Source organism: Fukomys damarensis, unplaced genomic scaffold (genome assembly GCF_012274545.1).
Source record: "Fukomys damarensis isolate Sample0158 unplaced genomic scaffold, DMR_v1.0_HiC HiC_scaffold_30, whole genome shotgun sequence".
Lineage (NCBI taxonomy): Eukaryota > Metazoa > Chordata > Mammalia > Rodentia > Bathyergidae > Fukomys > Fukomys damarensis.
Window position 1 is genome coordinate 23097204 of NW_022900942.1, and position 23183 is coordinate 23120386.

The window sequence follows — 23183 nt, forward strand, 5'->3', positions numbered from 1 at the left end:
GACAGGGTCTAGCTAGCTATGTAGTGCAGGCTGGCCTTTAACTCACTGCAATTCATTACCATCTGCTGAGATTATAGACGTGTGCCACCACACCTAGCAAGATACCACTTTTTAAAATCATCAATAAGACAAGTGTCTACTGTTTCTATTCAATATTCTACCAGACAAAAAGGCCAAAAAAAGAAAAAGAAAAAAAAAGCCATACTAGTAAACTCAAGGGAATTTGTGGGCATTAGAATATACCACAAAATGTAATGAGATAATTGGATAAAAGATCAATATTCAAAGATTAACTACATTTCTATACAACAAAGACAAAATAATTTTAATGATATTTAAATTAATCCAAGGGGCCAGGGATTTAGCTCAGTGGTTCTGCTGCCTGCCTCACAAGCACAAGGACCTGAGTTCAATACCTGGTCCCCCCCCAAAAAAAAAAAAATCTATACTGGCATAAATCAGACAAGTGGTTTCCTGGGAATGGAGATAAGAGAGTAAGAAGGGTAGGAGAAAAGAAATACAAAGCAGCGCGAGGAAATTTTTAAGCATGAAGGTCATATACACTCTTGCTTGTGGTGCTAGTTTAATGGTGTTTATTGCTATTAAAATGTGTTCATGAGAATTTAGTTACCAAGCTTACCAAAATATAGAATGAATTGTCATTAATAATTCAATAAAATGATGAAGACCAAAATAAGAACAGTTATGCACTAATGTGTGTGTAAAATGGTACAAAAACCTTGAAAAACTAGTTATCATCTTGTAAAAGTAAATATGCACATGCCCTAGAGCCCAGTAACTGTACTCCAAATTATATGCCCAAGAACAGTATTTCTCAAGTGGGTCACGACAGAACTTTTGAATTGAATAATTCCTCATTATACAGAACTGTCTAATCTAAGCTCCTACCTTTTAAATGCTGAGAGTGTCCCTGCAGCAAAAATATTGCTACTCATCAAGCATTCTACCCACTTCTCCACATTTCCCAGGACTCTTAAAGGTAGAGTGAAGTAATTAGTTCTGGGTAATAAGTGGCTGGAAGAACTGGCATGGATCCAAATACACAAGAGCCAGAGTGAACAACACTCCAGTTACCTCTTCCCCTGCCACATGTCATAAATGTTGTTACAAAAGAAGAGAGCCTCTCTTAGGCTGGGTCCCTGAACAAAGGTGGAAAAGAGGAAATCTCTACCCTCAACTCCACTGACTCATAGTGGACAAATAATGTGAGTGAAAATAATCTAAGTCACAAAGATTTGGGGGATTTTGTTACCATGCATAACTTAAGTCTGATATGCTGACTGTCCAATCCTGCATTATTACCAGATATTGTTTTAGCATGGTAATCCTGGTACCAAACAACTGCCCTAAAACAGTACTTGCATACTTGAAGACATATGTTAATAGCACTATTTATAACAATAAAAATCTGTAAATAACCAAACGTTTATCAGCAGTAAAATCCCTTTAGAAATTACATGATTTCTATAAGAGTAGAACATTATGCAGAAATGAAAGCCACATAATATAAAATCTTATTAAATGCAGTATTGAGTGAAAAATCAATCACAGATCGCAGTGTGAAACCATTTTTATAAAGTCCAAAAACAAAATATAGTTAAATAATAAAACTGGCTTCAAAACATGAATAAAGTTATGAATACACAATTTAGGACAGTGGATATCCTGGGAGTTAGAGAAGGTAATGGGACAGATGTAAAAATAATATAAGGAGAAGAAATAATGGTATTGATACTGCTATAATTCCTAAATTGAGTCATAATTACGAGTTATTTAATTCATCATGCTTCATAATTTAACAAATATTAAAGCACTGAAATAAACTATCTAAAAATCTATTAAATTCTAAATCTATTAAATTAATTCTAGCATGACTTAATGAATAAAAATGTTTACTTATGAAGCAAATAGTTTCAACAATCAAACTTTTAAAAATTTTATTTAACAAAAGCATTTGTAATGTGAAAATATAAACTGAAGACTATGCTCCAGAAATGTATCAATTTTGATGGCACAGCAATTATAGATAGGTTATAACCAATCTCACACCTTATTTCTAGCTCTTGTCTGTTTAAATTCGAATAAAAAAGCTTGTCCATTGAACTCTGTTTGTCCTTTAACAATGGAAAATAGAAAAAAGGAATAGACAAACATTAACAAAAGCTCAAGATTACAAAAAGGGGTTATTTTTCCTTAACTCAGTCAACAAGTTTTAAAGACTCAAATTTTCAATGCACTCAATTATTTTTAAAGGCATAGTGCAAAACAGGTTTTACAAGGTCTACTTGTGAACAGAGGGAAGCTATTAACTTTCAATTCACTCAATGGTAGAAGTCCATCCAATAATAAGCCTGGGAAGTAGGACAAGTCTCTCAGGCTCCGAATAGAAATGCTAATTATAACTGGATATTCTGACTTTATCTGAACATTCCATGTGCTTTCTGCCTCTGCATCTCTGAACAGAGTAGTACTTCTCTCACCATCAACTTCATATATCAAAAGATTTTTCACCCTTCTAGTTCTGCCTCTTTCATTACAAATCCCCCCCAGTGAAATCTCTCCTTCCTCTAATATCCTTCTCCCCTATTGTTTTGTACATCCTTCATCTCCTGCTATGAAAGTGTGACCTCTTCAAAGACATGAATGCTAACTTATGCATCTTAGTATTTCTTGGATGTCCAGCACAGAGCCTTCCCCCAGAACATATTTAATAGTTATATTATGCAAACACCCACCATCATAAAGAGAGACTGCTGACATAACACAGTGTCAAACATTAAATATACACTTTAAAATAAAGGCCCACAGTGGTAATAACGACTACTCTTTCAGTAATGGTTTCAAAAATGAGAGACTGAAATCTAAATGAAGCTTTCAGTCTGGCCAAATTCTACTCTTGAAATAAACAAGAAGTGGCCTTCCTAAGATTAGAAAAAACAACAATAGAGAAGGAAACAACTGATATATCTTACACACAAGGAAAGACTAATTTAAACTTAAGAATGAAAAATGGTTTTTCTAAATAGCAAGTGAACATCAAAACCATTTATTTCTATTCTCATCCAGTTTTACCTTCCTCACCTCCCCTAGAACAGATAAAACATTTGTCAATTTTAAAAGGGTAAAACTGACATATAATTATGGTGACATTACATCTACCAACACTAAAATAAATCTGACAATGAAAAGTACTTAATGTTGTCCCAAGAAATCTGTTTCTTTCTGTTTTACAAATGATAAAAACAGAGAGGTAAGGAAAAGTGCAATCAAAGATTAGCACTAGAAGAGGTTTAACCCTCAGTGGGCTTGAATATAGATAATTCAGTAGATTAGACTTAGGAATCAGTATACTCAAATATGCTCAAGATATCAAAGGATATCTACTCTAAAATATATCAGTGAAATTCTGGTTGACTCATTTTCACTCCAGTAGATAAAATGCACGTACTACAGAAGCTAAAATCACCAAGGCTTCACATGAGCCAATGGCATTTTTATTTTCCACAACTCTAGTGCCAACAATGCCCACAAGTAGAGCTCAACACAAACTAAAACCTCAGATGTGTCAAAGAACAGCTAACTCTTATTACAGAAATGTCTCAAAGAAAGGTTTTTACCGATGCTACAAAACCCTTTAGTATGTTTCTGTTTTACTTACTTTTCCACCAATTAATGGCAGAACATGCATCTTTCCAGTCAAGCTGTCTTTCACAGATGATACTATCAAGCAGGTCCCACACAGGATAACATGGCGTCTGGTCCATCGGTTCACTGGCAACTGCATTTTGCCTTTGCGGACATTGTACATTCCTGAGAGCTGAATCCGTTCGGAGCTACCAGTGCTGTGAGGTTTTCCTAAATAAAACAAACATAAGCAAATGTTTTATTCTTTTAAAATGAGATATTTTTCCCTCCTGTTCTAAAACCCAGAAAAAATAATTGGATGACAGTAATTATAGGGAAATAGTCTAATTTATAATTGAGAGAATATGACAGCTGCAATAATGGAATTATGTTAAGAATTACAAAATTTGCTCCACATGCATATTTTAATATTAGGTGACAAAAAGCCTTTTTCTTAAAACCCAAGGAGATCATTCCCTTAACTCCTGTTTTAATTCAAGTTGTATTTTTGTCTATAATCTTACAATTTTACATTTAAGAGATGAATTCACAATTTTTATGGATGGCTAGAATTAATTTAAGTACACTAAGAAAAATTACAGACCAAGATAGAGAAATAACATTCAACATCCAGCATTTAATGAAACAACCATTTTAGTGAATTTAACTGCTTTTATTTTACTTCTACATATATTGGACGTATGTTTACTAAAGAGAGATAAAAATGAAAGATTTTTCTAATAGGAATATACTCCTGTATAGCCACCAGATAAGTCTTCAAAGATAAATCTAACAGCAGTCCATGAAGGATGGGTATACCACAATGCTTGTGATTTACGGAAAGCAACACAGAGACAAGCAGAGACTTAAGAGACACAGATCTGAGAAAGATGTGAAGAGTTTTCATTTCTTGGGTGCAAAGAATATGGCAGAATTACATTCAGGTAAATCCTTTTAACTTAATAACAGAACTTTGATTAACGTGCCTTAGTGCTAGAATTGGGTAAACAACAAGAAAAGTATTTCCCAGTTCTAGACACTGAATATATACTACATGATATCAAAGAATTCTAATGCTCAAGCTCAGAAATAAATCACTAGGGGATATGTGTCCTATAGTAAAACTCAAGCCAGAAGTGATATATTTGTAAGTTTAACTTGTTGCCAAAGATCAGCAGCAGATATACATTCAAGAGAAAATATGCTAATTTTTAACATTAATAGAATAGTTAATTTTTAATAATAGTTATGATATATGCCTCATTACCCATTAGACAGGGAATAGAAAAAGCCACAATACTAAAGCGACCTACCTTTGGACAGAGATGTTAGGAAATAACATCAGCAGTTTGATTTGTTTCTTCCTCTTCCTGCCAGTATATAAAATGCTTTATAAAATAAAAATTTCACACATCATAGTATTTTGCTGGGGCTGGGCCAGAAGAATAACCAGATGTCCAGCAAACAACTACACTGCTAGAACTATCAGTGTAGGAAGGTACTATGTTGTTGTCCACCAAATATTAATTTGCCCAGAAATACTTTTTCTAATCTCACATGGCCTCTTCAGGGGTCTCAACTTTACACATAATTAAGCTACTTGTTATCCCACAGCTTGGCTGATGTTCTATTCTCTCTTTCTCTCATTGTTACTGGATGTATCAGTTTGCTCATTATTTCCTTTGCACTAATTAACCTATTTCATCCAGGATACTTTTAATCTATAGAAGTCCAATTTGAGTATATGCCCACAAACATGTACGAACTATGAACATAATTCATTAGCACATATATGTGACCTCCAGATATCTCCTTAACATGCTAATGTTTCCCTTTATATCCATGAATATACAGAATATTAACTGTAACAGCTGCCTAAAAGTTTTTGGTAACTAATTCAAGAATTTGTATTATTTCTGTGTCCATTTAGTATCACTGAGTTTTCTCATTATGGATATTTTTTACACAACCGGTAATTTTTGTTTGGACACCATTCAGTTTGAATTTTACTTTAGTGAATGCTAGATATATTTTTATTTTTATAAAAATAACAGCTTTGTTCTAGGACAGTTATTTGGAACAGTTTGGTTCTTGCAAAGTTTGCTCTTAAATTTTGTTATACAGGACCAGAGTGGCCTTAAATCTAAAACTAATATCCTGCTGAGTATTTCATACCCTATAAATTATAAGGTTTTCCACTCTGGATGGAAGGAACAAGAGCTCTTGCTATACGCACTTCAAATTGTTCCACCTGCTCCTTTCCCAGTTTTTCCCAGTTTTGTGTATTTTCTTTGCACGCATATACTGATCAGAGCTCAGTTTAAGGCTCAGTGGTGACTCCTAGCATATTTTCAGAACACTTCCTCTCTGAGCAACTCTATCTGCTCCAGTACTCAGGCCTATAAACTCAAGATGCTTATCTTCAATGGACTCCAAGTAGTTCTAACCAAAAGAAATGAGAAACAGAAATAACAGAAACAGTACAAATTTGATGCCAAATGAATGTCTTTGCTATGTATTTCCTAAGGCCTATCTCTGTAGGAGTTTAAAAATATTAAACTACAAATTATTACTATAGAATATTGAATTATAAATTTTTAAAATTTTTCCTTCAAAAGGTAGAGCTTTATTCCACTCCCCCCCACCATTTTTTTGGGGGGGGGTTACCAGGGATTGAACTCGGGTCCTTGCGCTTGCAAGGCAGGCCACCGAACCACTGAGCTAAATCCCAGGCCCTATTCCACTCCCTTTGTGTGTAGACTGCATTTGGTGGCTTTGTCTAACAAACAGAATAGGATAGAAGCCAACAGTGTCTTCTGAAACTAGGTCATAAAATACATTGGGCTTCTTCTTCACTTTATAGGATCACTCCCTCTGGGGAAGCCAGTTATCTACCAAAGACACACAACCCTATGAAAAGATGAACAAGGTAAGGAATAGAAACTTCCTGCAAAAATCCAAAAAAAAAAAAAAAACTGAAACCTCACTAATGGTCATGTCAACAAGCCATTTCAGAAGCAGATCCTCAAAAAAAAAAGATCCTCCAGCACTGACAACCCCAGAGAAGCACAACTTCCAGGACATCCTGACGGCACACCTCATGGCAAACCCTGAACACTCAGCTAAAATACTCAATTTATTAACTCTGAAACTATAACATAATAAATGTTTGATGTTTTGAGCCACTAGGTTTTGGTGGCTCAAACAATTAAAACAATTGTATTATGTTGGTGTCACATGGTTCTACTTATTCCATATAAAAACTTAAATATCTATACTTCCCTAAAGGGATCTACAAAATTTTTAATACTTTAGAATAAATTAGGGAGTTCTACTATAACCTGAAATAGTAAGAATAAGAATGGCAATTAAACTATCACAACAGTTTCCAAAATCCTGGATTAAAGAACTCATAGTAATACAGCATCAAAAACTAGGAAGTCTGATCACTACATAAAGTTAATAGAAGAACTTAACATGTCCCAAAAGCCCAAAATGGCCCAGAATGAGTAAAAATACTCAACTTTCGCTTCATCTTCTCCAGCTGTCAGGCTCAGACTGATAAAGCTCTAAAGCATGTTTCTTATTGCATATAAATCCTTAAATCCTTTTGACTTCTTCCAGTGACAGAATAAATGAAGTAAATTACTTGCCCAGGGTCATTTCAAGAGCTAGCAGAAGGATTGAAATGACTCCATAAGAGGTCTGAAGACCTCAGCACTAAACTGCATCTGGGAATTTTGTTGCAGAGATGAGAGGCTAAAAGGATTTCAGCCAGAAGTGCTGGCACAAACTCTGAAACAGATTTAAGACTAGTTGCTCTTCAGCTAAAGGAAACGACAACCAGCTACTACACAGATTGGGGGGGTTAATTTATGCATCAGATCAAAATGTATAAAGTCAACTGCCCAGTAAATCTTGCTTCTTCCTGAAAACTACTCAATTTGAATAGGTTTATTTATATCTTCTAAATTACAGTAGACCCTTATCCTTGACAAATGTCATGTCCTGAATCCTCCTCTATGCCCTAAATTCTTAAATAACATCAGAGATTATGATTTCCTTTATAATATTTATTAAACAGTACCTGATAAATGTGAGCTACTCTACATACCCTTAAGAGATTCAGTAAAACAGGGCTAATGTAATTAAAAAGGGAAAAAAAATCCACCAAAGCAAAGTCTTATATAAACTATGGCAAATTAGTTATGAACTTTTTAAATAGCAAAATAAAAATAGTGATTATTACTGTGACTGTAATTTATGTAATATACAGCTAAAGACATAAAAGGAAATGCCAAGTGGGAACTAATTACAGCAGAAGGACACAACTTTAGCATGCACCAAAATCATCTGGAAGGCTTACTAAAACAGAGTGCAGGGCTCTACCACCTAGAGTTTCTGAATCAGTAGTTCTAGGTGGGGCCAGAGCTTTTGCTAATGCTGTAGGTCTGGGGGAAGCCCCTGAAACCCACCAAATTACAAAGTTATCAATGTCTTCATCTGGAGTTTCATCAGAGCTTGGCTCATTAACCTCAACCAAAGAAACAAATGAACCTGGTTGGAGAGAAGATGAGAGGCAACTGGAAGACTACAGAACAAGTGCTGTCTAAACCACTCCCTCCTCCTTCCCTAGCTGCAGTTCTCAGGCATCACTCATTCTATGGATGGATACAGTTTGTCCTTAATACTGGATGCTCAAGTTTCTTCTTGGGATATATGCTTAGGGAAGGCATCTTCTTCAAATGTGAGTTTCATCATAATATTACATTCATAGAGCTGTAACCCTTTATACCTCATGATCTTTTCAGCTCAGTTTCAGGAGCAATATATAGGTAGATGATATGGCCTCCTGCTATTAACTTCATATCTGGGAAAGGAGACACATTTGAAAATTTACAAGTCAACCTCCACTTGTCAGTCTAATGTCTGTACCATCTGTTACTTTCCAGAAATGGTAGTCTCATGCTCCCTGTGCAGAGCTTCACACGTTACCTTAAGGGACTTTCAGCATTCTCTTAAATTTTCCTTCTTATTTGATGAGATATATTTTCAAGGGCTAGATCAGTCACTGAAACAGTTTACTAACTTCTCATTACAGTCATTTCCATTAAAACAGATGGTAGACTTGCTCGGGTCCATGGGTTCGTTATGCATCTGCCACATTCATCATTCTTAAGTTACTCACAGTTTCTATTTTCTGGCTAAAAATCATTTTGATGGACTTTAGAATTTTCATCAACTGCCTTTCTAGCTAGCTTCGGTACTTCTCTGCATGGAATGTCATACGGCACAAGAGTTAAATTGTGAAATGCCATGAGTGAGGTTTCTGAGCCTCACCAAAACAGCGAGGTGGGCAGCAAGCTGATCTTAGAGTAGGCTTAATTTCTGAGCTTCAGAAAACTTAAATATTACTAGCTAATGTGAGGCTTTAAAGACCTCAGGAAGGACTAAATCTTAAATCTGAGACTAAGGTCCACTACGCCCCTATTTACTTTTAACTACTCTAAAAGAATAAATGGCATACTCAGCTAACAACCTTCAGATAATAAAAACTGGGATTGTGTCAAAGGTGATGCATACTGACTGCTGTGGGTGTGGATATCAGGGTGATGAAGCCAGACAGCTTCACAGCTTCAGCTAAACCAAGTTTGCACTGTGAGATGCTTGTGAGAGTGTTGTGATGTTCCATCCAGGCAAACACACACACCTGAATATCCCATTCCACTGTTCCTCTCTCCTAAGACATAGGAAAAAACACTGGTTACATTTCCGTTTTCTTTGCCAAGAACAGGTCACGACTTTGAAGGTTACAAAAATCAATGTTCACTCTATCAAGTAAGTTATAAAACAAATCAAAATTATTTTCCACCATGGTTCTCTCAGGGAGGAAGGTTATGAAGTTTATTTTATACTTTATAATATATACTGATATTGTTGAAATTTGACTTTTTGTGGGACACTGGGGGTCATATCCAGGGCCTTTGCACTAAGCTACATCCCCAACCCTTTTTATTTTTTGTTTGAGGCAGGGTCTCATTAAATTGCTAAACTGCCCAAACTGAGCTCAAATTTTCAATTCTTCTGCATCAGTTTCCCAGACTGCTGAGATTATAGCCATATACCACCATGTCTGGCTAAATCTTACTTTTACAAATAAAGATTCCAAGAGCAAAATAATTTCCTTAAAACTTTATTTTTCCTCCTCTACTGCACTGAATAATTTTCTGTTAACAAATATTTTCTTGGTGATTCCGCCGGCTGGCTCACAAGTGAAAGGATCCGAGTTCAAGCTCCAGTAGCACCCCCCCACCAAATCACAAAGTTAATTAAAGATGGTGCATCTAGATTGGTAAATTCTAAAACTAACCTCAGAAATGTTTAAAAATCACCCATTCTAAACAAATGACTATCTCTCAATTTACAAGGATCTTAAACAAACAAACCTTCCACGTCCCTGAGATTTACCTATGGAACGCTTCATGAACTTTATTTAGAACTACACACAAAATCCACACAGTTTTTTCACTTCAACTTTTTCTAACTAATATAATTTAAAAGCCTCAATATCAAGAATTTAAGAGAAAAAAATAAAAACATATTTTTATAGTACTGTAAAATAGCATATAAATTTTTGTCAACAAAAGTGTATATCACTTTGCTGGGCATGGTGGCACACTCCTGTAATCCCAGCAGAAGGCTGAGGCAGGAGGATCACTGTGAGTTCAAGACCAGCCTGGACTACATAGTGAGCTCCCCGTCAGTCTCAACTACATAGCGAGACCCTGTCTCAAAAAACAACAACAAACAAACAGTGCATATCATTTAAACACTTGTATTTCTAACATACAAAATTATATATTCTGCTTTATCCATTTCAAATTTTATTACACTTTCCAAGTTGTCAGTAATCTCTTAATGACTTGCAAAATATACCATAAGTTATTTGTTCCAGTGTCCTCAAAGTTGATGACTACTTCTGATTTTTTCATTCTACGACGGCTAAGAACATGAAATTTTCTTTTATGACTCTTAGATCCCTCTTTAATGTTACTAGTTCTTTCTAGCCAGCAGCTCCACATTAGCTATATATCAAAATTAGAAAAAATGAGCATGATTCCACTATTTTTCTCACAGGAATGAGCACCTTTCTTGACATCCTAAGAACACAGGAAACAAAGCTCAAACTGAGCCACCTTACTACAATAATGTAAGTAGGTTTCACGTTGTTAACAGCAGTAGCTGCATCTGAATAAGACACATGAAATCACTAATCTCTAAAGTATGATTACAAGAAATCAGCCTAAAAAAGAAAATGGAGAAGAAAGCCTGTAATTTTTGTGGAAAACTTTTGTATTTATATTTAAACAAACATCATTCTAATTTTATATAGTACTCTATATTGTTTTCCTCTCTGCTCCCAATCCCCAAAAGAACATTTTTCAACAGATAAAAAAAGGAAGGTTACTCTCTGCCATCACTCACTGATTATGACAATAAAGAACAAAAGCACACTTAACAATAAATCTTTTTTTTTTGAAAAGTGTTTCCAAACAACTATAATGAAAACAGATGCAATGACCGGCCATGGATTTTGCTGTGCTTGCTATCATAAAAGCATATTTAATAGTCTTTCAGATCTAGGAATCCGACTTAATTCTTTGATAGACAAATCACTTACTCAGAAGAAGTAAGTCTTCTGGGCTTCTGAAGGTTCTAGAACCTCATAAATCTAGTCTTCCTGCACTTGGGAATTCCTCTAACCTCATCCTTTGGCTTAAAGATTCCAGAGTGTGCCAAACACCTGATCTACTAGGTAGAATTTTTTATGTTCAGGTAAAAAGCCTAGCCTAATATATGGATTATAGTAAAGGCTCAATAAGTATCTGTTAAAGAAATAAATCCCTGTGTTTCAAAAGAAAGACACTTTTCATACAGCAAATTAAATGATATAATTTACAGCTATAAAGAAAACAAATGGTTCAAGACAATCTTTTTAGCCTGGAACAATCTTTAGTATACATAAGTGAAGAAAACATTTGCCTAGAATTATCACCCAAATTATTTCACACTTCTGTTCCAGAAAGGGAGGTGTTTTTGTTGTTTTGAAGTAAGGGGAAAAGGAGTATTTTCAATGGGAAAATAAAAACAACTGGCAGAATGAATATATATGTATTTAGTTTTGAAAATCTAGCCTGTTACTATTTTCATCATAAAATAATTTGTGATGGAAATATACACACAAAGTTGAAATGAAAAAGATAATAGAAATCATACCAGGAAGAATAAGAAAGTCAAATGAGAGTTTTATGTTTCTAACAGGAATAAAGGTCTATCATTTCTAGTGTCCCTGGAAGTTAGAAACAAAAATCTTTCTCCAAATCTGCTGACAATAGAAAGGAGTATGTGCTAACTCATTTTTCAGACTATAGTGATGAGAAAACTAAAAACTTTGGAACCTTGTATCATAAATATAAAGTTACTATCATAAGTTTATATATAAGGATATATGATAATGTAAGGTTACTATGGAAACATAAATATTAACACCAGCTTTTTTTCAATTTCACTGTAATTTACAAAAGCATTAGTGTAATGTCATATGATTTGAGGTCACACCTTTCAATTCTGAATTATCAAAGTTTTCATTTTTTTAGGGAAACAAATTACAGAAATGGTATTACTCAAAACAACACAGGGAGTTTGAGAAGAATGAATATGAATGCACATCTGAACATTTAAATCCCACATCCAAAATAATAAAAAGGTTCATGAGGCAAAATATATTTAAATCATTTTCATATGAACACACCAGAATTAAAATGTGCTTTTAGTAGATACTAATAACAATTCCATGTTATCTTTTTGGACACATACAATAATCACATTTCCTTCCTTCTGTTGGAATTCAGCTGGAGCACAAAACTGGTTCTGGCCAACAAAATGTGAGCAGCAATACATATGCCACACACTCTCTACGGCATGAGAGAGCTATAAAACAGAAGGAGCCTAGGTTCCTGAGACAATTGGAATGGAGCTACTTGACTAGAAATATCAGCAAGGGACATGGTCATGAGAACAACAAAATGTGTATTATGTTAAACCACTGCATTTGTACAGATGATTGTTGCAGTAGCTAAAATTTCCCTAACACAGTTACATTCAACTTTAAATTTCAACCGCATCAGAAATGAAATAAACTCCTTTCATAACCCATGCACAAACTCCTAGAACTAGGAACACCAATATTCACAAGTTGAGTGCCAAACTTCCCATTCTTCTGATATATAAGCAAAAGATTTCAAATATGCCGGCTCTCACAAGTAAAAGGAGGATGCAAGGGCAGCATACTTCTCACACCCAGTATAATGTATTCTCAATCCTCAAGTAGAAGAAATGACTCGAAGGAACAATTTAAAAAGCAGGTCAAAGGACCACAAAGGCAACAAATGACCATCTTCCACTGGACATTACTGTTGGCTCCCTAAATTCTTTATATTAGCTGCCCAGGGTTGTTAAAACTATTACAACTGGATAACAAACAAAACAATTAAAAAATATTTTTCTCTTGGTACTAGGGTTTAGAATCCTAAAATCAAAGAGCTGGTGGGCACTGGTTCCTTCTGGAAGCTCTCAAGTAGAAACTGTCCCATGCCTCTCTCAGCATCTGGGGTTTATAAATAACCCTTGACTCTGCTTATAGTGGCGGAATTCCCATCTTAGCCTCTGTGTGCACATAACCTCGCTGCGTATCTCTATGCATCCTAGTCTCTTTCTATAAGAACATGTCATTGGGGGGAGCTGGGAATTTAGCTCAATGGTTCTGCCACCTGCCTTGCAAGCGCAAGGTCCAGAGTTCCATCGCCAGTACCAAACAAACAAACAAACAAACAAAAAACACATTATTGGATTGAAGGCCCACATTTAAGCTGATATGACCTCACCTTAAGTAATTACATCTGCAAAGACCCTAAGATCACAATCTGCGGTTTGGCATAGATGAGAGTTTAGGGACAAAAATCCACTATACTGCTGACCTCTGGTCAAAGTAATTTTAGTTTTCTTTGTTTTTTATATTTAAAATTCAATAATTAAATATTATAATCTGTACCATTTTACTATTGCCATAATTGAACTGTCAATGCAATACAGTGAGAGTATTAAGTTTACAGTAAAACTTACTTAAATCACTAAGTACCACCTAATTTTTCTTGCTAACAGAGTTCTAAAAAAAAATGCCAGACACAATATGGTTTTCTAACTTTAAAATGCCCCAGAAGACAAAAGTATCATACCCTTGGAAGCATCTAGTATGTTTTTGTGTCTATACAGCTTGTGTCTAGATGTTTCCTCAAAGCTTTCTGCAGTCATAGGGGATACTTTTCAGAGGTGGCTGGATCTAGTGTGTGTGATGCTACAATCAAAGATGTGTGATTACCAAATTAATTCATTGACTGGTTTGGCATAGTTCTGGCTAAGATTAAGAATGTGAGTGCTAAACAATTCCTTTCACAATAGCATCCAAAAAAAAAAAAAAAAGAAGTATCTAGGAATCAACCTAACAAAAGAAGCAAAAGACCTCTACACTGAAAACTACAGCACTCTGAAAGAATAGATTGAAGAGGATATAAGAAAATGGAAAGATATCCCCTGCTCCTGGGTAGGAAGAATCAACATAGTGAAAATGGCCATACTACTAAAACTGCTATACAGATTCAATGCAATGACAATTGAAATTCCAACACTATATTTCACAGAACTAGAAAAAAGAATCCAAAAATTCATTTGGAACCAGAAGAGGCCTAGAATAGCAAAAGCCATCCTAGGCAACAGACATATGGCAGGGGGTATAACAATTCCCAATCTGAAACTATACTACAAAGCCATTGTGATAAAAACAGCATGGTACTGGCAAAGAAAGAGACCTGAGGATCAGTGGAAGAGAGTGGAAGACACAAAAATAACTCCAGGTGTACTCAGCTACTTCATCTTTGACAAAGGAGCTGACCATCCCCACTGGAGGAAAGATAGCCTCTTTAATAAATGGTGTTCAAAAAATTGGATCTCAACCTGCCAAAGATTAAAACTAGACCTTTATCTTTCACCATTCACTAAATTAAAATACAAGTGGATTAAAGATCTAAATATTAAAACAGAAACACTAAACTTGCTGGAAGATAAGTTAGGCAGAACTCTTGAAGACATTGGCATAGGAAAAGATCTTATGAACAAATCCTCAGTAGCATGGGAACTAGCAGAAAGAAATCAACAACTGGACTCTCATCTTATTGAAAAGTTTCTGCACTGCAAAAGAAACCATCAGCAGAACTAAGAGACAACCTACAATGTGGGAAAAAATTTTTACCAGCGGCTCCTCAGACAAAGGACTCTTATCTAGAATATATAAACAACTCAAAACAATCAGGCCCCACAAATATAAAGACCCAATTCAAAAATGGGCATCTGAAATGGACATTTCTCAGACAAAGAAGTAAAAGCAGCAAAGAAATATATCAAAAAATGTTCCACAACACTGGTCATTTGAGAGATGCAGATGAAAACAACACTGAGATTCCACCTCACCCCACACAGAATGGCTGCTATCAAGAAATCACACAATAACAAATGTTGGTGGGGTTGTGGGGAGAAAGGAACCCTTCTCCATTGTTGGTGGGAGTGCAGACTGGTGCAACTACTATGGAAATCAATATGGAGATACCTCAAAGAACTGAGACTAGAGGTTCCATTTGACCCAGCTATACCTCCGCTGGGTATCTTTCCAAAAGAATTAAAAGAATCATATCACAGTGATAAATGTACACCTATGTTTATAGCGGCACAGTTTATAATAGCTAAAACTTGGAAACAGCCCATTTCCCCATCATTTGGAAACTGGATAAAGAAGATGTGGTTTTTCTATAAAATGGAATACTACTTAGTCATAAAGAATGAGAAATTAGATTCATTCATAGGAAAATGGATACATATTGAGGATATACTCGTAAGTGAAATAAGTCATACATCTGTAGATACCAAATAGTTTCTCTGGTGTGAAAAACTATAATAGTACACAAGATCCTAATGAGATAATTGACAATGTGAGATAGGAAGAAAAGGGCTAAAGGTGTAGGGAAAGTGTGAAGGGTAGGGGAAAGGTAATAAGGGAAAAGAAAAAAATATGAGAAAATGAAAAAACGGAAATAAAGTGTTTCTAAATGGGGAGGAGAGGAGGAGGGTGAAGGGAGGGCAGTGACAAAGGGAAAAAATGAGAACCAAGACCTGTCACGTAAAGGTACAAGATCCCAATGATGAATGTAACTGTACTATATACCTAAAATGTACCAATAAATTCAATTAAAAAATGTGAGTGCTATCCCCTCCCCTAAGGTGGGTAGCCTACACTAAATATAAGGGACAGAAAGAGGGTTAATATGCTCTTGCTGCTTGCCTGCTTGCCATGAACTATTGCCTCTCTGCCATGCCACCCTGCCTTGGAGCCAGCCAACTATGGATTGAACTACAAACTGTGAGCTAAAATAAACCTTTCCTCCTTTAACTTTGGGTGTCAGGTATTTTGTCTAAGCAACAAGAAAAGTAACTATGACAGTGTCCCTTTTTTTGGGGGGGGGTTCCAGAGAAAGGCAATAACTTGGCTAAAGTCCGATCAACAGTGTTTTAGTAGATTGTGCCACCATTTATATTTTGGCTTTCTCTAAGGTAAATAAATCTTTTTCATTTAACTTTCTTCAAGAGAAATTCTTAGCACTTGAAAGGTACTTTAAGAACCACAAACATTAATCTTGCAAGTTGTCTTGATCTTACACATTGAACAATTTTACATATTTTTGCTCCCTGCTTACAACTTGAAAGAGAGATAGCATCAATCAACTCAACCAACTGGATGGTGAACTACAATGTCAACACAAGTACAAAAGATCTGTATATTAGTTCTAAAACACCGAATATAACATTCTTTGGCATACACATTCATTTAACCAACAGACAGACTAAAAATGTAATATAAGAATAGTTCCACAGAATTCTGTTTGTTCTGATTGTGCTAAGAAATGCAGATAATTTTTAATTGCTTAAATGTATTAAAAGTCGTCACTATGGGATTAGCAGCTACATTTACATAAAAGTGGAAAAGCCAGTCTACAACCTACAGCCTCACCATCTAAAGTAAATTTTAAGTTTGATCCCTGGTACCAAAATAAATAAATAAAATAAAGTAAATTTTATGCACTGTACCTGCAGTTACATTCTGAATCTAACAGCAGTTACTGTTTGCTAAGAGAGTAAAACATGGTTTACTCTAAGTCACCCTGGCAGCTCCACAATTCCTGCTGTTGGCTTAAATGTGTCTACCAGAAAGGTATGCTCAAGTCCTTACTTATAATACCCATAAATATGATTTTATATGCAAAAAAAGATTTTTTTTTTTTGGACCAGAGATTGAACTCAGGACCTTGCACTTATGAGGCAGGCATCAGTACCACTGAGCTAAATCCCCAGCCCACAAAAAAGATTTTTGTAGATGTATGTAGATTGATTGAAAATATACAGTGAACATCACTTCTTGGTCTTTTGGCTAAGATCAAGTGAAACCATAAAGTGAACATTTAAATTTTTCAAGTTATTGCAATAAAAGACACAATGCCATTAATTCCCCTCAAAATACTCACTTCAAATACACTTATATCATCATTCTTGCCAATTTCTCAAGCAGTGCTGCAAGTCCTTTTGTGTCTTTATGAGGTGTAGTCAAAAACACAGTGAATGGGGCCAGGGATTTAGCTCAGTGGTTCTGCCACCTGCCTCATAAGCGCAAAGACTCAAATTTGATCCCCAGTACCAAAAAAAAAAAAAAAAAAAAAAAAACCATGAATGCCACTGCCAAGTGCTATCCAAAGGAAAGGTAGACCTGTAAAACATCAGGGTGTGTCCATCTCTTTATTCATTGGATCTGGTACCATTGAATTTCTGACTTATGCAGACAAAATGACCACAAAATGCAAACATTTTGAAATGATTCAGCACACTAAGGCACCCATGAAAGTGCAACTAAACAAACTGAAAAAAAGACTTTAGAGCTGATTCAGAAAGTGAAAAGATGAGATAAATGGATTTAAAGCGAAGGGGAGTATTTTTAGGGAAATTAATGGCAATGTCTTTTACTGTAACAAATCTTTTTAATATTCGCATATTTTTTATTAAACTTTATAATTATAATGAGATTACAATGGATTAGAACAGGCCCTAACCAAATGACTGTGTCAAGAGCTTGGAAAAAGAGCAAGTGAAAATGGAGGTACATAGCAACCCAAGGAAATACCAAGGATTATAGTCAACCAGAAGCAAATAAAAATAAGGAAGAATCCCTCACTAGTGATTTCAGATGAAGACCTTCTAGCCTCCAGAAGTACAAGAAAATACATTTCTTTCGTTTCCAGACACTCAATTATCAGTATTTGTTATGGTAGCCCAAGGAAGCAGGTTCCAACAGGGCCACACTTCCTCCAGAGATCTGGGTGGTGGGTTACTTATTGCCTCTTCTAACTTCTGACAGCTGTTGGAATTTCTTAGCTTGTCACCACATGATTCCAATCTCCTTCCCTGTCTTCACATGTTTTCTCTGTGTCTCAAACTAAAAATACTTGTAACCAGGTTTAAGGATGATACAGATAATCTAGCATCATAATTTCCCTATCTTGAGATCCTTAGTTAAATCACATCTGCAAAGGATCTTTTTTCCAAATAAGGTAACATCCATAGATTCTGGGAATAGGAGTTTGACCTATTTTGGAGACCATTATCAGAATGCCATACTAGGTACAGACTTAGGAAATTCATGAATGTGTTCATCAAGTAAATATTCCATTTTTATAGACAAGGAGGTAGGAAAGGGTGAGAAGACTATAAATAGAGGAAAGGTGAGAAGGGAAGGAAATTGCATTATGAAACAAATTTCCAGTTGTATTATGTTCTCTACCAGGCAACATGCTTCCTATTTTGAAGGCCTAATTCAAATGATGACTGCTTGCAAAGCCCTACCAATGCCCTCTGTCTTCAACATGCTTCCTATTTTGAAGGCCTAATTCAAATGATGACTGCTTGCAAAGCCCTACCAATGCAGTATAAAAAGCAGTACTCCCTTTCCCATACCACTATATTTATGTTTATCCTAACCTTTCCCACCTTACTCTATTCTCCTACATTTCTCACAACTATAAACAACTATTTGCACTCAATTAGTGTGGTAATTACATGACTACATGCACAGATGGAATCCAACATATAGATTCATTAATCAGATTTTCAACTTCCCAAATTTGTTTCTCTACCCTCAACTTCTTCCCTTGAACTCGTTTCCTATCCAAATGTTTATCCTGCATCACCACTTGAATGGCTCATCCTACTTTTCTAACAAGCAATTTCTCTTCAGAAAAGGAAATTGCATTCATTTAATATCTTAATCAAAACCAAGGCATCTTCCCGATTCCTTTCTCTCACACACTCTCCAGACCTAATCCAAGCCCTACCTCTGACCTGTCTTTAAAATACAGGGCTGGGGATTTAGCCCAGTGGTAGCACCACCTGCCTCATAAGCGCAAGGTCCCAGGTTCGATCCCTTGTACCAAAAAAAAAAAAAAAAAAAAAAAAAAAAAAAAACAGAACACAACCACTTATCAATCACCATCATCTATACTTCTAGATGTATTTGCATCTCTTTCCAGTATTTTTTCTAAAGCCTTTTATCTGGTCTTTCTCCTTTTGCCCTGTCCCACACTACACTCTTTTATCACCAGGGTGCCCTGAATGATACTTGTAAGAGACATGTTCATGCTTATGATAAAAAGCTTTCAATAACTGTCCAGCTTGGAATAACAGCTAATCTGTAATAGCCAATCCAGGTCTACTGATCTGGCCCTCCACTAACTTTCTGACCTATTGTATCACTCTTGTCCTTGCCTACTTTCTCCTACTTAACATGGCTTCCTGTCTCAAGGTGTTTGAACTAGTTGTATCCAATCATTCTAATCCCCAAATATTATAATTGGCTATTTCTGAACTTGCCTTCTCCTCTCTAAATCACTGATTTCTCAGGCCAAAAAAAAAATACTGTAAAACTTCTTTAATTAATCTGGGTTTTTATATTCAGAATCTGGAGCCTTCTCATAATAGCAAGTATAAACATTTTTAAATGGCATCTATATTCTTAGCTATAGGTACTTAACACAATTAATTCACTAGCTGCCAATATGCACATATAAAAATTAGACCATATAGTAAAATGAATCAATGCAATATTCCATCAGCTTAGATAAAAGCCGGCAGCTACCAAAAAGGGAAAAGAAAGGTCCTAAGTCAACAGACTAGGAAGGAAACATACACATAACACACAAAAAGCAAACGAAATCCTGAAAATTTTCATAAAAAGTATATATTGTCTTTAAAAAATTACACCAAAATTACACATCATTACATACTTTTAAATGTCCTTAATTTTGATTGAATCTCTTTCATGAAAACTTTACTAAAAATTATTCAGACCTTTTAACAGAATACTTTTGAATCTGGAAACTTGAGGAAAAACAATTTTTAAAGTTTTTTTTATAGTAATAACTCAGCCTTTGATTATCCTAATAAAACAACTTCTCTAAAACTTATATTTAAATCAGAAAGCCAATTTTTACCCATTCCTCAAGGTCCAGTCTTTCTTTGCCCGCCAAGTTAATTTCTGCCTCATCAATTTTCCCATAACACTTTACATATATCCATAATTAAATCATGATTCATATGATGCTAAAACTACTAACCTTTCTAACTTCTGTGAGCTTCAGGAATAAGAATCATACCATTCATTTTGTATTTTCAAAGAACTGCTTACAATGATGAATAAACAATAAGTACTCAATAAAGTCTAAACAAAATAACTGGACTAATGAAATTTTTTAAAAAACTAAATAGAGATAAGAAAATTCAATTTGTATAAGATAGTCTATAATGATAAACTACATATAAAAGTAACTGTCTCAATTACCTAAAATATAAAAGCAATAGAGGCTTACTGATAAAGGTTTAACTAATACACTATTCAGAAAGAAATATATACTGTATTTGCAACCAATTGAACTTATTACACATCTCTCTCAAATACACATAACAGTAATTTAAAACTTTTTATATTTTTAGGAACTAAGAAAAACTTAGTAGTTTTGGATACAAAATTATATACATTAAAGTCATCAAAGACAAGCATTAAATTTAACTCGATGATAAACCCACCCACTTCTTATGCTAAAGTCCAAAAAAGTTCTTTTTCCCACTTTCTACGCTTACCATTGTTAATTGAGAAATAACTTTAAGACAAGATTATTCAGTTTTTTGTTGTGACTAGGTTTTTAACCTTAGTCTGGGAAGAATGAATGCTTTCCATCCAGTCAGCTCTCATTCATCAGTCTCCACTTAGCTGCATCTTCAGTTTTACTTGAGCCATTCATTCAGCTTGCAGGTTAAACTGGAAAGGAAATCTCTCCAATGCTGACATGAGAACAAAATGGTGTTTCTCTGATGGTGAATACGCGCTGGAGCCATCCTCATGTGTCATCTTCCATAGCTGGGATCCATCTCCATTAAACTGAACTCACCTACCCCATCTCCACTAAATTGAACTCACCTACCCTTCCTATTGGTACAGCAGAGTGCTGGGATATATCAATGAATCTGCCATTTCTAAATGTTTATCTCAAAATAATTAATGTGTATAGACATCTTAATCCCACTGTAGTTTATAAACTCCATGAAGAGCAGGATGGTATCTTATTTATATTTCTACCCCAGAAATCACAAGCCTTAGAACAAATGCTCAATACATACAAATTAAATTTACTTAACTGAAATTTACTTAAAATTTTAGAGTATTCACCTAACCTTGTATTTGAGTTTTAAAGATAGTATAGGGTCAGAAAATATAATTTGAGCCATGATTGGTGGTATACACCTGCAATTCCAGCTATTCAGGAGGTTACTTGAGACCCTATCTCAAAGAGAGATAGGAAGGGGAGGAAGGCAGGGAAGAGAAGGAAGGAGAGAGAATAATAATAAATACTCTAGTTCAACATCACTATTTCTTATATTTTGCCAAAACTATGTAATAAGATGTGACAATTTCCTTTCCATATAACAGTAAGAAAATTATCTTGTGATCCCATATTGCAATTATCCCTAAAGATAATTAACTTGAAAAAAGAAAACCCAATTAATATATTTATCTTATATTAAACCAGAAGATTTCATTATTGAAGACAGTGAGGGGAACTTTGTTTATTCATAAAAAAGAGTTTAAGTGAAAAGCTAACTTTTGAGTAACGTATTAATTTAAATTAATTTCTGATGAATTAAGCATTCATCTTATGATTATTTCTTGGAGTATCCTCAAATAAATTCTATCGTATCTCCTTTAGGTGATACTTCAACTCCTAAGCCCAAACAAATTTATAGGGAAAACAAAACGGTATTTAAGAGCTTTACAGTTGAAGAATATAATCTCATACTAAGATCTGAGGACAAAGTTCTGTTGAGATAAATAGGAAACTATGGATTTTAAAACAGATATCAAGTTCATCTTCAAAGGTATAATTTCAGCATTGCAAACATTTATATATACCAACTACAGAAAGTAGTGCACATAACAGAATCCTTACCATCTTTTTATCACCCAGCAATATATTTAACTTGGAAGCATTATCTTTCAAAAGAAAAGGGTTTTTTCTCAAATATCTTAGGACCAATAAAAATAGCAAAAAAGATATATTAAAAAAATCAACAAACCAATTAACAAGTTATCCTAAAAGTATACTACTGGTTATCAGCTCCACTGCTATAACCATTTTCTACCCATAGAAGGTAGAAAAAAACAATTTGTATGCAATTTAGACTACCACAACAAAAGTGGGACCACCATTATTTCTATTACACGAGAGCATTCAGTCATTTTAAAGCGCAAGCGACAACTAATTGAAATATTTTGAAATATTTTATATCCTATATTTGAAACTATTAAAAAAAAAGCAATGCTCGCTATCCATATGAGTGGAGGGAAAGAATCTTAATGTCAAACTGATACCTAGACTGTAACAGAGGAGTATGTCTTCATGACTGTAACACAGGCAAATATTTCTTAAAGGTTACACAAAGAAGAAAAGAGACACACTAGAATACATTAAAACTAAGGCTGTCTGCCATCAAAAATACCACTAGGAGAGTGGGGTAAAAAAAAAAGCAATCCAAGAGTGGAGGGAAAGAATCTTAATGTCAAACTGATACCTAGACTGTAACAGAGGAGTATGTCTTCATGACTGTAACACAGGCAAATATTTCTTAAAGGTTACACAAAGAAGAAAAGAGACACACTAGAATACATTAAAACTAAGGCTGTCTGCCATCAAAAATACCACTAGGAGAGTGGGGTAAAAAAAAAAGCAATCCAAGGCTGGGGATTTAGCTCAGTGGTTTGGTGGCCTGCTGCACGCGCA

At 34.9% G+C, this 23183-nt stretch overlaps 1 protein-coding gene across 1 annotated transcript in view; it reads right to left on the reverse strand.

Moving 5' to 3' along the window:
* The window catches only part of Phlpp1 (PH domain and leucine rich repeat protein phosphatase 1), a gene marked incomplete at its 5' end in the record, with an annotated part of 207033 nt that overhangs the window by 115020 nt on the left and 68830 nt on the right, over positions 1-23183 (reverse strand). The window contains one exon of the mRNA XM_010644887.2: positions 3680-3876. Coding sequence (XP_010643189.1) covers positions 3680-3876 — 197 coding nt within the window. The remainder of the gene's footprint in view (positions 1-3679; positions 3877-23183) is intronic.